Genomic DNA, 13050 nt, shown 5'->3' with positions numbered 1-13050 from the left:
CATGCACGCCAAGACTTCCAGTTGCCTACAGCAACAGGCCACAGCTACTTCACCCAGTGTCACCAGCGAACTTCGCACCATCGGCCCTATTCATTCCAGCTTTCGCTTCCACTTCAACCTTATCCACCCTCAGTCAACTCAACTTGATTCATTTCAGTACACTTCGTAAGCTTTGTTGCACATTCGTTCGCTGTCTACGCCCTTCAGATCCGCCAACCTTATTACTCGACAGCTGCCGGACGCAATCAAAAGCACATCACGTCAAACCTCAACATGTCTACCACCGCTCCTGCAGACAACCAGGCCGCAGAGTTCCTCTGGCTGTGCCTCAAGGAGTCTGGCTACAAGAAGGTACGATAGCTTACAATCGGTATCAATGAACCTCCGATACTTCCCAAGAGTCTATGCGCTAGCCAAGATCTGTTCGGTCTGAGCGTGTTTCATCCAAGTTCACTTGGCCTGGTGTGGTCCGATCTTGAGGCTAACCGCGCACTCCGCTCAGATCGATCATCAGGCAGTCGGAGAGGCTTTGGGCATCACTGGGAATGCTTCGAGCCTCCGGTTCATGCGTTTGCGCAAAGCAGTGGGTGATGGCAAGCCCGTCAAGAACGAGCATTATGGTTTCCTCAAACTGTGCATCGCCAATTCGGACGTCGGCAAGGTATGTAGGCTCCATCTCTGGCAGTCCCTGCTGCGGCCAGCGATCACGTGCCTTGATACTTCACTAACGCCGTCCAAGATCGATTTCGCCAAGGTCGGCGCTGCTCTTGGCATCACCCAGAATGCAGCCAGCCTTCGCTACATGAGACTTCGCAAGAAGGCCGGGGATGATCAAGGAAACCCCAGTCCAGCTAGATCTGCGCCGTCGACACCGGTCAAGAAGACCCCTACAAAGACCACCAAGACCCCAGTGAAAGTCATGAGGACTCCAGTAAAGAATGCGAAGACCACCAAGACCCCAAACTCGAAGCGCAAGCGCATCCAGGAGTCGGACGCTGAAGACGATGTCACCATCAAGAACGACAGTGGAGGAGAGGACACCAAGGACACCCTCATGGCATCCAGTCCCCCGTCTGCGACCCGTGTCTTGCGCGACAGGAGCAGCTCCGCCAAGCCCAAGTACGACTACGCCTCAGATTCCGGCGCCGACAGCGATGCGTCTGAGTGGAAGGGCGACAGCGACATGATGGCGACTCCGTCCAAGAAGAAGCAGAAGACCATGATGACGGACGCGACTGTGGGCGACACGGCAGCGACTCGAGAGCCGGTGATCCAAGAGACTGTGGTCAAGCGTGAAACGACCGAGTACGAATCTCCAGCAACTGAGCACGAACCTCCAGCGACTGGATATGGACCTCCAGCGACCCAGTATGAACTTCCCGCGACCTCTTACGGAGATATGGTGGGGCTGGGCGACTCGACTGCGTTCTTCCCGCCGGCTCGTCGCCAGCCCATGTCGTTCATCAACTACGTGGATGGAGAGGAGGTCTTCTACGATGCCGAGACGGGTGACTACGATGCGACGGGCGAGTATGATACCTCCTACTACTCTGGTGGCTTTCAGGAGGAGTATGTCTAGGCCCAAGCTGGAATTTCCTCATGAGCATTCTGCGATTGGCATAGTGGGTGTCTCTTGGGGCGGTGCTTGGCTCGATTACGTGCGTTCGCGCGTTACCGCCATCCGCGGTTCTCTCGGCACGTCTGGATACTTCAATTCTCCGTGTGGATCGGTCACGCGGATATAGGGATGGGCTACTGGGCGTTGTCGGATTCTCAAATTCCTGGATCTTGCATTCTCGGATTCTCGGATTTAGGTACACAAAAAATGATCGGGCTTTTCTCATACCCGCAACGCCACCGCTATGCATTGTGAAGAAAAACCCGGAAATTACCCCATCAACTCATCCAGACATCACCACGTCAGCGGTCGCGGACCCTGCTCCTTTCTTGCTGCCAACTGCCGCCCCATTCTCCGCAGGCTGTATGAATTTGGCCTGCGCAGCCTCCCTCACCGCTTCAACGAGCACCGTCCTACTCGAAACGGCTGCCTCGACAGCCTTCTCGATCAATATCTCCGCATCCGCTCCAACATCGCCCTTGACCCACAGTTCCGTGATCTCGTCCCTTCCAGCCAGATACCCCACCACGGCCGCTGCCCTGACCTCCTCATGCTCCGCCGGGCACGGATCCAGCACCACCGTTCCCAGCCCTGCTTCCCCACTCTTCCCCTTGCCCTTCGTAGTCCTTCCCGCCTCCACCACAACCCCAGCAACACCCCCCGCCACCAAATCCACGCAATCAATCCCCGCATCCGCCATCGCCGCACTCGCGCACGTAATCGCACCCGCCAGTACACTCATGAGGCCCCACCCACCCCCAATCCCCTTTCCCCCACCTCCTGCTCCTTCCCCACCCCCAACATCATCACCCCACCACCCATCCTCCTCCCCCTCCAGCACCGTCACCACAACATCGACCCCGCTCTTCGGCCAGCGCTCCCCAATCACCACGCCCCTAAGCGCGGTCTCAAGGTGCGCGGCAAGGTCGCGCTCCGCCGCGTCCCTGATATACCCCCGGCGCTGGCGGGTCGCGAAAGGTGCGAACTTGAGCGTCGTGCTGAGGTGCAGGTGTGGCGTGTAGGGCGCGGAGCGCGGGAGGGGGTGTGGGCCGTGGATGGTGCAGGTGAGTTTGAGGGCCGAGGGGTTGTAGGCGGCCGACGATGGAGGTGCAGAGGGCGGAGAGGAGGGCGAGAGCTCCAGATACGCGGACCCAGAGGCGGAGGGCACGAGCGAGGTTTGGAGGAAGATTTTGCGGAGCTCGGAGGGTTGGCGCGTGCGTGTGGGACGCTGAGGGCGGAGGGCGGAGGGGGTGGAGAGGGTGGAGGCGAATATGGGGGGGTGGGTGCCGCCTGGTGGGGGGTTGATGCGTCGTCGGTCTGTCATTGTCGTTCATGGGCTGGAGGCATGGTCGTTTGCGGCCGTGTGTGTCGGCGTTTGAACTTTTGGAGTTGACGTCTGGGGTCGGTGCGCGGACTGGAGGCTTGGCGCGCCAGAGCTCGGCTTTGATTTTTCTTGCCGCACAGCTTTCTTCGTTCTCCAACATCAACCGCGTCTCCTCCGCTCACCACGCCCTTCCTGGTGGAAGCAATGTGGCCGTCTCTTGAAGCAGACATGCCATGAGGGTATCGAAGGCGGCTGGCCGGCCGTGGACTCGTGATGGGTTGCGTCTGATCAAAGACATGAGCCCTGCGGTCTTACCAACCCGGGAGCGCAGCAATCGAGGACGACATTGACCTTTGCGTGGGGTCGAGGGCGCAGAAGACAAGCAAGAGGCGGACGATGCTGTGTAAGCTTGACGACTCTGAGCTGCTAGTTTCGCTGAAGGCCCTTAACTGAGGCTCAGGCTGGCGATCCACAATTCAGGATGCAACAGTTTACTCCAACAAGCTAATCGTGTCGATTGTCTCGAGCTGTCCTTTGGGTATGGGGTAATCTTTTGGTCTGCAGCTTCGACACGGCTTTGAAGAAGAGCTATGGTACGTTTCATTTCTCTCATCCCATTCCCAATACGTTTCATCTTAGGAAGAAAACCTATCACAACAGTTCAGGAGATTCCTCCGTGAGCCTCGAACAACATGCACTACCATCTGACTCTCTCCGTCCTCTATCATCTCTCTCACATGTATGGAAGACGTGCCTTTGCTCACATGTCCTCGTTCAGCATAAAGCGCATGTCATACAGCAAAGACATCTTAGAGGCCGCAAGTTCAACGCCTGCAGAGCAATCTCCGACGAAAAGCACTGCGACATAACGATCCGTCGCTTCTACATCCGTTGTACGAGATGTGATGCTGAGAATCCCCAAGTCAGGTCAGTAACTCTTTCCACAGCATATTCAACCTGGCTTTCATGATGAGCGTATTTTTTTCAGTTCTGCTACTGAACAATAGTGAAGAAACTTCATACCATCTTACCAATCTCTGATACCCAGCCGTTCTCTTGTTTTGATCAATCCTTTCGACCCGTGGCGAGGTAGCTTGATTGCTAACTGTCGCCCTATAGACCGAGCAATCGTGCACCCACATCCTCTTCGAGCGTTGGTTGATCATCAAGGTAAGACCTAATCCTTTATCTGCGTGCCACTTGTGTAAAGATGACAACAGTCTATCCATTCAACGAAGCCTCACCCGCCGAGTCACCCTCCCGCACCGGACCAGTCTCGGCTGGGATGATAGGTTGTGGAGTTGTAGCTTGAAGCCGTCTGCGCTCGCGCAGATGGTGGATAGCTCGTAATGCTGATTTCCGAGCCGTAGAGTCGTCCTGTCCGTCTTGGACCGGGCGTCTCTGCGGCCGGCGGAAGGCATGAGTAAACCGGCTTTTCTGAGCACGTCATCCTTCTTGACTCTCATGTCTCTCAGCTCTTCGCAAATGCTGATGAAAGAACAGGGGTTGCAAGTGCGCATCTTCTATTGATCTTCCGCAGCGGCTGGGGTATGCATTGCATGCCTGGTTTCCTGCACACCGGAAGCTGAAACTGGCGTGAATCACGATCTCTCAACGCAACACGTGGACCTCTGATGGTGATTTGATTCCGCTACGTAGATGTGATGAACTGTTAACATTGCTGGCATCCCATCTGTCGTCTATTTGAATGGTGGACAAGCGCTCGTTCAAATCGGCAGCTGTTGTATCAGGTAGCTAGGTAGTTACACAAGCCATCTCGCTAGAGAACCAAGGGCAATAGCGGCCCTGGACTTATACTGTGCACAAGTAAGGGTTGCCGTCGTACCACACGCGGAGCTCAACCCGTTGTGGCTTGCAGAATATTGTGACTGCCCGTCACGTTATCGTTTCGCGCAGGTTCTGAGCGTGAGGGGAGGGGAGCTGAGCTGCATCGGCAAAGTCTAAAATTGGCCCATTCGTATCTTGACAGCCTCTTCCGTGGTGGCCTTGCGATGTACTCAGCTTCGTCTTGATGCCTCCGAGTACTCGACCGACAGTGACTTTGTAAGCTTTCTGAAGATCTGCGACACTCCGAACACACTCGCAGAATCCTGCCGCTGTGGCTTTGATCGACATCAATCTGCAACAGCGGTACCGGTAAGCGCCTAGGCCGTTTTCGGACTTGGACACGACGAAAGACGACGCCTCTCCCAGAGCATCACCAAAAACTCCGAAACCAACCATCAACCCGACAAAGCACCCAGCGGCCATTGACGGCCCCCTCTCTTCGCTGGACGACCGCTGGACGACCGCTGCCCACCTGAACACCCGCAGCGAATTCACCTACCTCCCTTCCTCGACCTGGCGAAGTAGACGGAGAGCGGGGGCTTTGGGGGTTCGTCTCAGGAGTCTCCGCTGCGCAGCGTTTCTCTCCGACAGTCCCTTGAATGCTGCCCATACATGCATCGTCGCCCAAGGGGAAGATGCACAGGCATGGCTTTTCGAATGGACATGCGGCCTATCCTTTGGGTGGCAGCGGGACGTTCTCAATTCAACCGCACAAGTACGCCTTTCGCTAGCTATACTGTTCGGTCAATCGCTCGCTAGAAACAGTTACTGACTTAAATCTCGGCTCGAACAGATTCCAGCCTCGATCACAGCCCGCACTAAGAAGAAGACGACAGCTGCTCATACGACTGGGACTGCTGGGAGCGGTTATCTTCTTCGCTGTACTATTCTTCTTCCCTTCAATACGATCCGGCATAATACCTGCCCTTTCCCTGGGCTTACTCTCCTCCGCCGAAGACTTCCAACTCGAAACGGTCCGATACTACGACCTCAACAATGTACAGGGGACAGCGCGTGGCTGGGAAAGAGAAGAGCGAATTCTCCTTTGTGCGCCATTGCGAGATGCCGCGCCGCATCTGCCGATGTTCTTCTCCCACCTCCGCAACCTTACATACCCGCATAATCTCATAGACCTCGCTTTCCTTGTGGGCGATTCAAAAGACAATACGCTGCAGCTGCTATCAGACCTCCTGCAGGAGCTGCAGGACAACGTCGAGCCCAAGCAACATTTCGGAGAGATCTCGATCATGGAGAAGGACTTCGGTCAGAAGGTCAATCAGGACGTGGAGAGCAGACACGGCTTTGCGGCCCAGGCAAGCCGGAGAAAGTCGATGGCTCAGGCGCGAAATTGGCTGCTCAGCGCAGCGCTTCGGCCAACGCACAGTTGGGTGTACTGGAGAGATGTGGACGTCGAAACAGCACCTTTTACGATCCTTGAAGACTTGATGCGACACAATAAAGACGTTATAGTGCCGAGTAAGCTAACTTCTTTCATTTGTTGGGTTCTAAGCTAAATTGCTTCAGACGTGTGGCGGCCCTTACCAGACTGGCTCGGTGGAGAGCAACCGTACGATCTCAATTCATGGCAAGAGTCGGAAACCGCTCTAGCCCTTGCGGATACCCTGGATGAAGACGCCGTCATTGTGGAGGGCTATGCGGAGTATGCTACATGGCGCCCGCATCTTGCCTACCTTAGAGACCCGTACGGGGACCCGGACATGGAGATGGAGATTGACGGCGTTGGTGGTGTCAGCATCTTAGCCAAAGCGAAGGTCTTCCGATCTGGCGTCCATTTCCCGGCTTTTAGCTTCGAGAAGCACGCGGAAACCGAAGGCTTCGGAAAGGTAAGCTAGTTACATTTCCGTGCTTGAACAACAGCTGACACCAGTGCAGATGGCGAAACGCATGAAGTTCTCAGTGGTCGGCCTGCCACACTATACAATCTGGCATCTGTACGAACCTAGTGTGGACGACATCAGACACATGGAAGAAATGGAACGAGAGCGGCTGAAGAAGGAGGCTGAAGAGAAAGCGAAGAATGAACAGCTCCGGAAAATTACGGATCAGTTCGAAAACCCCAGCGACCAGTGGGACAAGGACAAGTCTAACATCAGGGACATGGCCAAGAAGGAGTACGTGGCGAAGGACCAGCAGGCGAAGGACCAGCAGGCAGAACGGCAAAACGGAGAGAAGCCGGCCGAGAAGCCTGGTAATAAGCCTGCCGACAAACCTGCGGAGAAGAAGCCAGACCCGAAGGAGCGCTTAATGGAGGTGTAAGCTGCATATCTCTGCTTTCAACTTCCGGCTGTCAGTGCGGCTCTCGAGCGGGCTTTCAGGACCACCTCCACAGCAAGATTCTGACTTCACCAGAAAGATGGAGAAGAGCAAGGACGGCGTCAGGATCGTCGAACCACTCGACGAGACCAAAGTCCTCGGCCAAAAGCCGCCAGCCAACCACCCGTGACTCAATCTGTCTTCTGAGGTGCGCTCTGTCCATCTGGCGTAAGGACATGTTTTGAACGCGTTTGGTCGGATTTGGAAGTGTTCGGTCATAAACGGAGTTTATTGGATACATGGAATACGGATGAGGGATCACGTAAGCACACGCTTGGGCAAGTCTGTTTCGTATGCATATTGCCTCACTTTAGATATGCGACTCGAAAAGTCGGCGGAGTCAGGGGTTGTGAGGATATGTACATATAGATCTACGGCTCTCTCGAGCGCCGCGGGAAATGGCGCGCTTGGTGGTGCTGTACTATCATACAAACATACTCGAACCATGATGGGTCTTTCGCCAGCTTTATACTGTGATTTGTGACTATCAGTGGTTTTGGCACTACTCAAGAAAGGAGAGGTGTTTCATTCGCCCGCCTCGGCTTTGACATCTCGACGACCGCCAAGACTGATTGGAGACGGTAAGGCCACCTTCATTAGCAGCTTCAGGGTCGGTCTCGCGCTGCGTGCAATTGCTGCCTGTTCAAGCTCCCTGAAGACTCTCTCCGAATCCTCCAAAACATGAAACACCTGGACCGCGCGAATTGAATTCATAAAAAGCTTACGGGACCTTACATCTGATCGCGGAGCGCTCTGGCGACAACGGCGGAGTTAGACAGCTCCCACCATGAGCTATGATACAGCAGAGACGATACCAGTAGCCCAGCATGAGGCACGAAGCCTGTCGGGGCCCTATCCTCGCCGCACCGCCGTCTCCGCCGCCGTCGACCCCGTAGCACTCGTCGTTACAGAATGCATCACGGTCACCTCTGCCATGCGCAAGCATGCGCGATGGGCGCACTCCTCGGTAGCAGCTATACTCGGTGGGGGTACGACTAGGTCCCCGCCTACACAAAGACGCGAGAAGGGCAACAGAGAATCTACAGGAAGCCCATCCCCGGGCCAGGAGCAGGATGCGCTGGCTAGCAGATGGGGCCTTAGAGGCAAGAAGGGCAAGAGCATGCAGGACAACCCTCTCATGGCTGCGTTTGCGCGTTTGCGGAATGATCTCAAGGGCTGCGAAGGTAACTCCTGCCAGCAGAGGGTGTCTAGGCGCAGAAGAAGGTATCCGAAAGTGCTAAGCTCCAACTAGATATTCGAAAGTTTGACACGCCCGCGCTACTCCATCCGTTCCTCCAAGTCATACGCTCATCCTCGACTTCGGCACCTATTACCTCCCTTGCGCTCATTGCCATCACAAAGTTTCTGTCCTACAACATCGTTGGCCCTGACTCCCCTCGATTGTCTGTAGCCATGCAGCTCCTGTCTTCAGCAATCACGCACTGCCGCTTCGAAGCCAGCGACTCGGCCACCGACGAGATAGTCCTTCTAAGAATACTGAAGCTCATGGAGAGCATGATATCCGGACCGGGAGGGGATATATTGGGAGACGAGGCAATATGCGAGATGATGGAAACAGGCCTGAGCATGTGCTGCCAAGTCAGGCTCTCCGAGCTGCTAAGGCGATCCGCCGAGGTAGCTATGGTCAACATGTGCCAGGTCATTTTCGAGCGGTTAAAGCATCTAGAAATAGAAGCAGGCGAGGAGCCCGGGGCTCTAGAAGAGAGCACCAAGAATGACATGGACGCCGTGAAGATGGAGCCTTCAGTCAATGGAAACACGCTTAGTCCTCCAGCGAACAGGCCTGACGAAGGGCGGGGTTCGAGCAGTTTCGAGAAGAGTCACGATGGGAGCGAGGGCAATATCACCATGAACCCCAACAACAGTCATGTCGACCTCCCTACCACTGCAGACTCTACAGAACTAGCGCCAATCAAACCTTACTCGCTACCGTCCATTAAGGAGCTCTTTAGAGTTTTGGTAGATCTCCTAGATCCGCATGATCGGCAACACAACGATACGATGAGGATCATGGCTCTTCGAATCGTGGATGTAGCGCTCGAGGTAGCCGGGCCATCGATAGCGAACCACCCTACTCTGGCAGACCTTGCGAAGGACACGTTGTGTAGGCACCTGTTCCAGCTGACCCGCTCAGACAATATGGCTGTCTTGAACGAGTCGTTACGTGTGGCTTACACCCTTTTGGCCACCTGCCGAGGGGTACTGAAGCTGCAGCAAGAGCTTTTCCTATCGTACATCATCACTTGTCTGTTTCCACGTGTAGAGATACCACAAGAACCTGGGATCGAACCGGCGTTATACGAGGGCGTTCCTCAGTCACCAAGTCTAGTCAAGCCAGCGCCCTCGCAGGCGAGCAGCGGCAGATCAACACCTGTGCCAGTGAAGGACCGGCAGCGGCTGGGACTAGAGGGTGGCATGAGGAGACCAGATGCCCGAGAGGCAATGGTTGAAAGCGTTGGCGCTCTTGTCCGGATAACCTCGTATATGGTTGAGCTGTTCGTCAACTACGACTGTGAGATTGACCGAGCCGATCTTTGCTCCGATATGGTAGGACTTCTCTCACGCAACGCCTTCCCTGATTCCGCTACGTGGAGTACAACGAACGTACCTCCGCTCTGTTTAGACGCTCTCCTAGGCTACGTGCAGTTCGTTGCCGACCGGCTAGATGACGCGCCGGTAACGGAAGGTTATCCCGATGTGGAGGGGCTGAGGCAGCAGCGAGCTCGCAAAGAGACTATTATCCGAGGGACGGCAAAGTTCAATGAGAAGCCGAAGGGTGGAATAGCGTTTTTGGTCTCACAAGGTATCATCAGCGACCCAGATGATCCGAAAGCCATCGCGGAGTTCGTCAAGGGCACTACGAGGATTGACAAGAAGGTTCTCGGAGAATTCTTGTCTAAGAAGGAGAACGACGCCATTCTGAGCGCCTTCATGAACCTCTTCAATTTCACCGGACAGCGTGTAGATGAGGCCTTGCGGCAACTCTTGAACTCCTTCAGATTGCCTGGCGAGTCACAGTTAATCGAGCGGATCGTGACCGAGTTCGCCGCAAAGTACTGCGCCAGCTCTACATCCGAGGAAGTCGTGGACAAGGACGCCGTATTCGTCTTAACTTATGCAATCATAATGCTCAACACCGATCAACACAACCCGAATCTCAAGGCGCAGAAGCGTATGACAATCGAAGACTTCTCCCGAAACCTGCGGGGCGTCAATGGCGGCAAGGACTTCGACCCCGAGTACCTACAGAACATCTTCAACTCTATCAAGACGCATGAGATCATCTTACCCGAAGAGCATGATACCAGGCACGCCTACGACATTGCGTGGAAGGAGCTCCTCGTCAAAGTACAGTCGGACTCCGACCTCGTCATCTGCAACACAAATGTCTTCGATGCGGATATGTTTGCAGCGACGTGGAAGCCAATTGTCGCGACACTATCGTACGTGTTCATGTCAGCGTCTGACGATGCAGTGTTTACCCGGGTCCTAGCCGGCTTTCAACAGTGTGCGCAAATTGCTTCCAGATACGGTATCACCGAGGCCATGGATCGCATCGTCTACTGCCTCAGTAATATATCTACACTCGCGCCTGAGGTGCCGCCTAGCACTTCGCTCAATACGGAAGTCCAGGTAGAGAAGAAGAGTGTGATGGTCAGCGAGACCGCTGTCAGATTTGGCCGGGATGACAGGGCGCAGCTGGCTACACTGGTGCTGTTCCGCGTGCTCAATGGGAACGAAGCTGCAGTCCGTGGTGGATGGGCCTACGTGAGTGACTTCTTTGGTCCTGACATTAACACAAGCTGACCTAACTCAGATTGTTCGGATACTGTTGAACCTCTTCATAAACTCGCTAATACCACCATCCTTCCCTTCCATCTCGAAATCAATAGATCTCCCTCCTGTCCCACTCCAGAGCCCCGCACAGATCATAGACCGAGGCGAAAACCCAAGCGAAGCAGGCCTCTTCTCCGCCTTCACTTCCTACGTCTCCAGCTTCGCGAACGACGAACCGCCTGAACCGTCAGATCAAGAGATCGAGTACACCTTATGCACTGTAGATTCTATCAACAGTTGCGCGATTGAGGAAGTATTCTCCAATATCAGGTATGTCCTCACATGCACTGTCGAAGAAGTCTGCTGATACACGTAGCCGAATGCCAATCGATTCTCTGAAGTCCTTGCTCTCCTCTCTCCTTTCCCAAATACCTGAGGTCTCCTCGCCGAGAGTCATCGTCGTGAAGCCCGATCTACCAGCACCAAGCCCCCGAAGACCGAACGGCACCAAAGCGAGGCCGAATGGACCAGTGTATGAACCGAGCGTTGCGTTCGTTTTGGAGCTGGCTACTGTGCTAGCGTTGAGAGATGCAGAGACGGTTGAAGCCCTCGGGAAAGAGGTTGCAGATGCGTTGCAGACCGTGATAAGGGATTCTGCGCACGTGCACAGCGTGATTATTAGTCGAGCTGCCTATTACCTGCTTCGGCTCCTGCTCGCTAGCAACGTAAGTGAAGCATATCAACATGAGGGATACATGGCTTACCTGGGGCAGGATTATGACTTCGTGCGCGCGCCAGTCGTCTTGCACACGTTCTCAAAGTTCGACCAGGATCTGATCAAGCAGTGTGCACCCCTGCTACTCAAGGGCTTATCCGACTGCATCAACGGCCCGTCTGGCCTGCGGAATGAGATGGCCAACTCTCCCGACTTCTGGTCGCTCTTACACGCTTTACTCCCGGTCACAGAGGCTTCTGCGGATGTATTCCGAATTGTAGAAGAGCTTATCACCTCACCGCGCCCGGGCATTACGGCGGACAACTATGAGGCGGCGATAGCCTTGCTCAACGAGTTCGCCACTGCTGGGAGTGTGGGGGCTACGGAAGAGCAGCGACAGGACCCGGCGGCTCGAAGGGGCAGACAAGCTAAGCCGAAGGCACCTCAGTAAGCTTCACATCTTCCGCTGTGTTGTATATCCGGGCTCACAGTGCACAGAACCAACGAAAAGGTGCTCCGAGGCTCCAAAGCAATGATACTAGTCCACCACATGACCACCCGCGTCCCCAACTTCATCGAGCAGTCCCAGCTCGAGACACACAAAGGTATCAAATCCAGCGCCTCCCCCTCATCCCACCACAGCCCGCAAACCAGCCATACTAACAACCCCCGCAGCATGGACAGCCTACTGGTCCCCCATCTTCCGCGCCCTAACGACCCAATGCCTAAACCCGTGCCGCGAAATCCGGCACCAAGCCTTCACCTCTCTGCAGCGCGCCCTGCTGTCCGAGCACCTCGCCTCGTCCGAGCACAAAGAGTGGACGGCGATTTTCAGCGAGGTGCTCTTCCCGCTGATCAACGAGCTGCTGAAGCCGGAGATCTATGCCACCGACCCGGCCGGGATGGGCGAGACGAGGGTCAGGGCCGCGACGCTGCTGTGTAGGATCTTTTTGCACTATCTGGTGCTGCTCGTGGAGTGGGAGGGGATGCTGGGGCTGTGGGGGAGGATTTTGGAGGTGCTGGAGAGGTTTATGTGGAGTGGGCAGGGGGATACGCTGGTGAGTTCCTTCCTCTCCCTTCTTTGCTCCTAACTTCCTGTGTGTGGGGGGGTTAGCTTGCTGACGTCCGACTGCAGGAGGAAGCCGTCCCCGAGAGCCTCAAGAACATCCTGCTCGTCATGTCGAGCGGTGGATATCTGGTCCCGCCCGACCAGGATCCGGAGCAGGCGGAGTTGTGGAACGAGACGTGGAAGCGGCTTAATAGATTCTTGCCGAACTTGTTTGAGGAGCTGTTCCCGGAGGAAGCGAAAAAGCCGCCGCCCGGTGCGGTGAAGATGGCGGAGAGACCTGCTGAGGCGAGATCGCCCGCGCCGGAGGCAAGCGAGGTCAGGAGTCAGGCTTGAGCGCCAAGAAC

The 13050-nt window shown here is 55.4% G+C and overlaps 4 protein-coding genes across 4 annotated transcripts; 3 read left to right on the top strand and 1 right to left on the bottom strand.

Annotated features, from left to right (window-relative positions):
• Positions 1-273: 273 nt before the first annotated feature.
• W97_00202 (uncharacterized protein) lies at positions 274-1579 on the top strand (the record flags this gene model as incomplete). Its single annotated transcript, XM_007778119.1, has 3 exons — positions 274-351; positions 503-661; positions 740-1579. The coding sequence occupies 3 exons, from the start codon at positions 274-276 to the stop codon at positions 1577-1579; spliced, it is 1077 nt and encodes a 358-aa protein (XP_007776309.1).
• A 322-nt stretch (positions 1580-1901) lies between these two features.
• W97_00201 (uncharacterized protein) lies at positions 1902-2942 on the bottom strand (the record flags this gene model as incomplete). Its single annotated transcript, XM_007778118.1, has 1 exon — positions 1902-2942. The coding sequence occupies one exon, from the start codon at positions 2940-2942 to the stop codon at positions 1902-1904; it is 1041 nt and encodes a 346-aa protein (XP_007776308.1).
• A 2930-nt stretch (positions 2943-5872) lies between these two features.
• Positions 5873-7254, top strand: W97_00200 (uncharacterized protein; the record flags this gene model as incomplete). The annotated part of the gene is made up of 4 exons (XM_007778117.1): positions 5873-6266; positions 6315-6634; positions 6684-7063; positions 7161-7254. 4 exons carry the CDS (start codon positions 5873-5875, stop codon positions 7252-7254), a joined length of 1188 nt encoding a protein of 395 aa, XP_007776307.1.
• Positions 7255-7911: 657 nt separating this feature from the next.
• W97_00199 (uncharacterized protein) lies at positions 7912-13039 on the top strand (the record flags this gene model as incomplete). Its single annotated transcript, XM_007778116.1, has 8 exons — positions 7912-8308; positions 8377-10913; positions 10963-11252; positions 11299-11647; positions 11696-12084; positions 12136-12242; positions 12313-12695; positions 12773-13039. 8 exons carry the CDS (start codon positions 7912-7914, stop codon positions 13037-13039), a joined length of 4719 nt encoding a protein of 1572 aa, XP_007776306.1.
• Between the last annotated feature and the right edge of the window lie 11 nt (positions 13040-13050).

Source organism: Coniosporium apollinis (genome assembly GCF_000281105.1).
Source record: "Coniosporium apollinis CBS 100218 chromosome Unknown supercont1.1, whole genome shotgun sequence".
NCBI lineage: Eukaryota > Fungi > Ascomycota > Dothideomycetes > Coniosporium > Coniosporium apollinis.
This window is presented reverse-complemented; position numbering and strand designations above follow the sequence as displayed.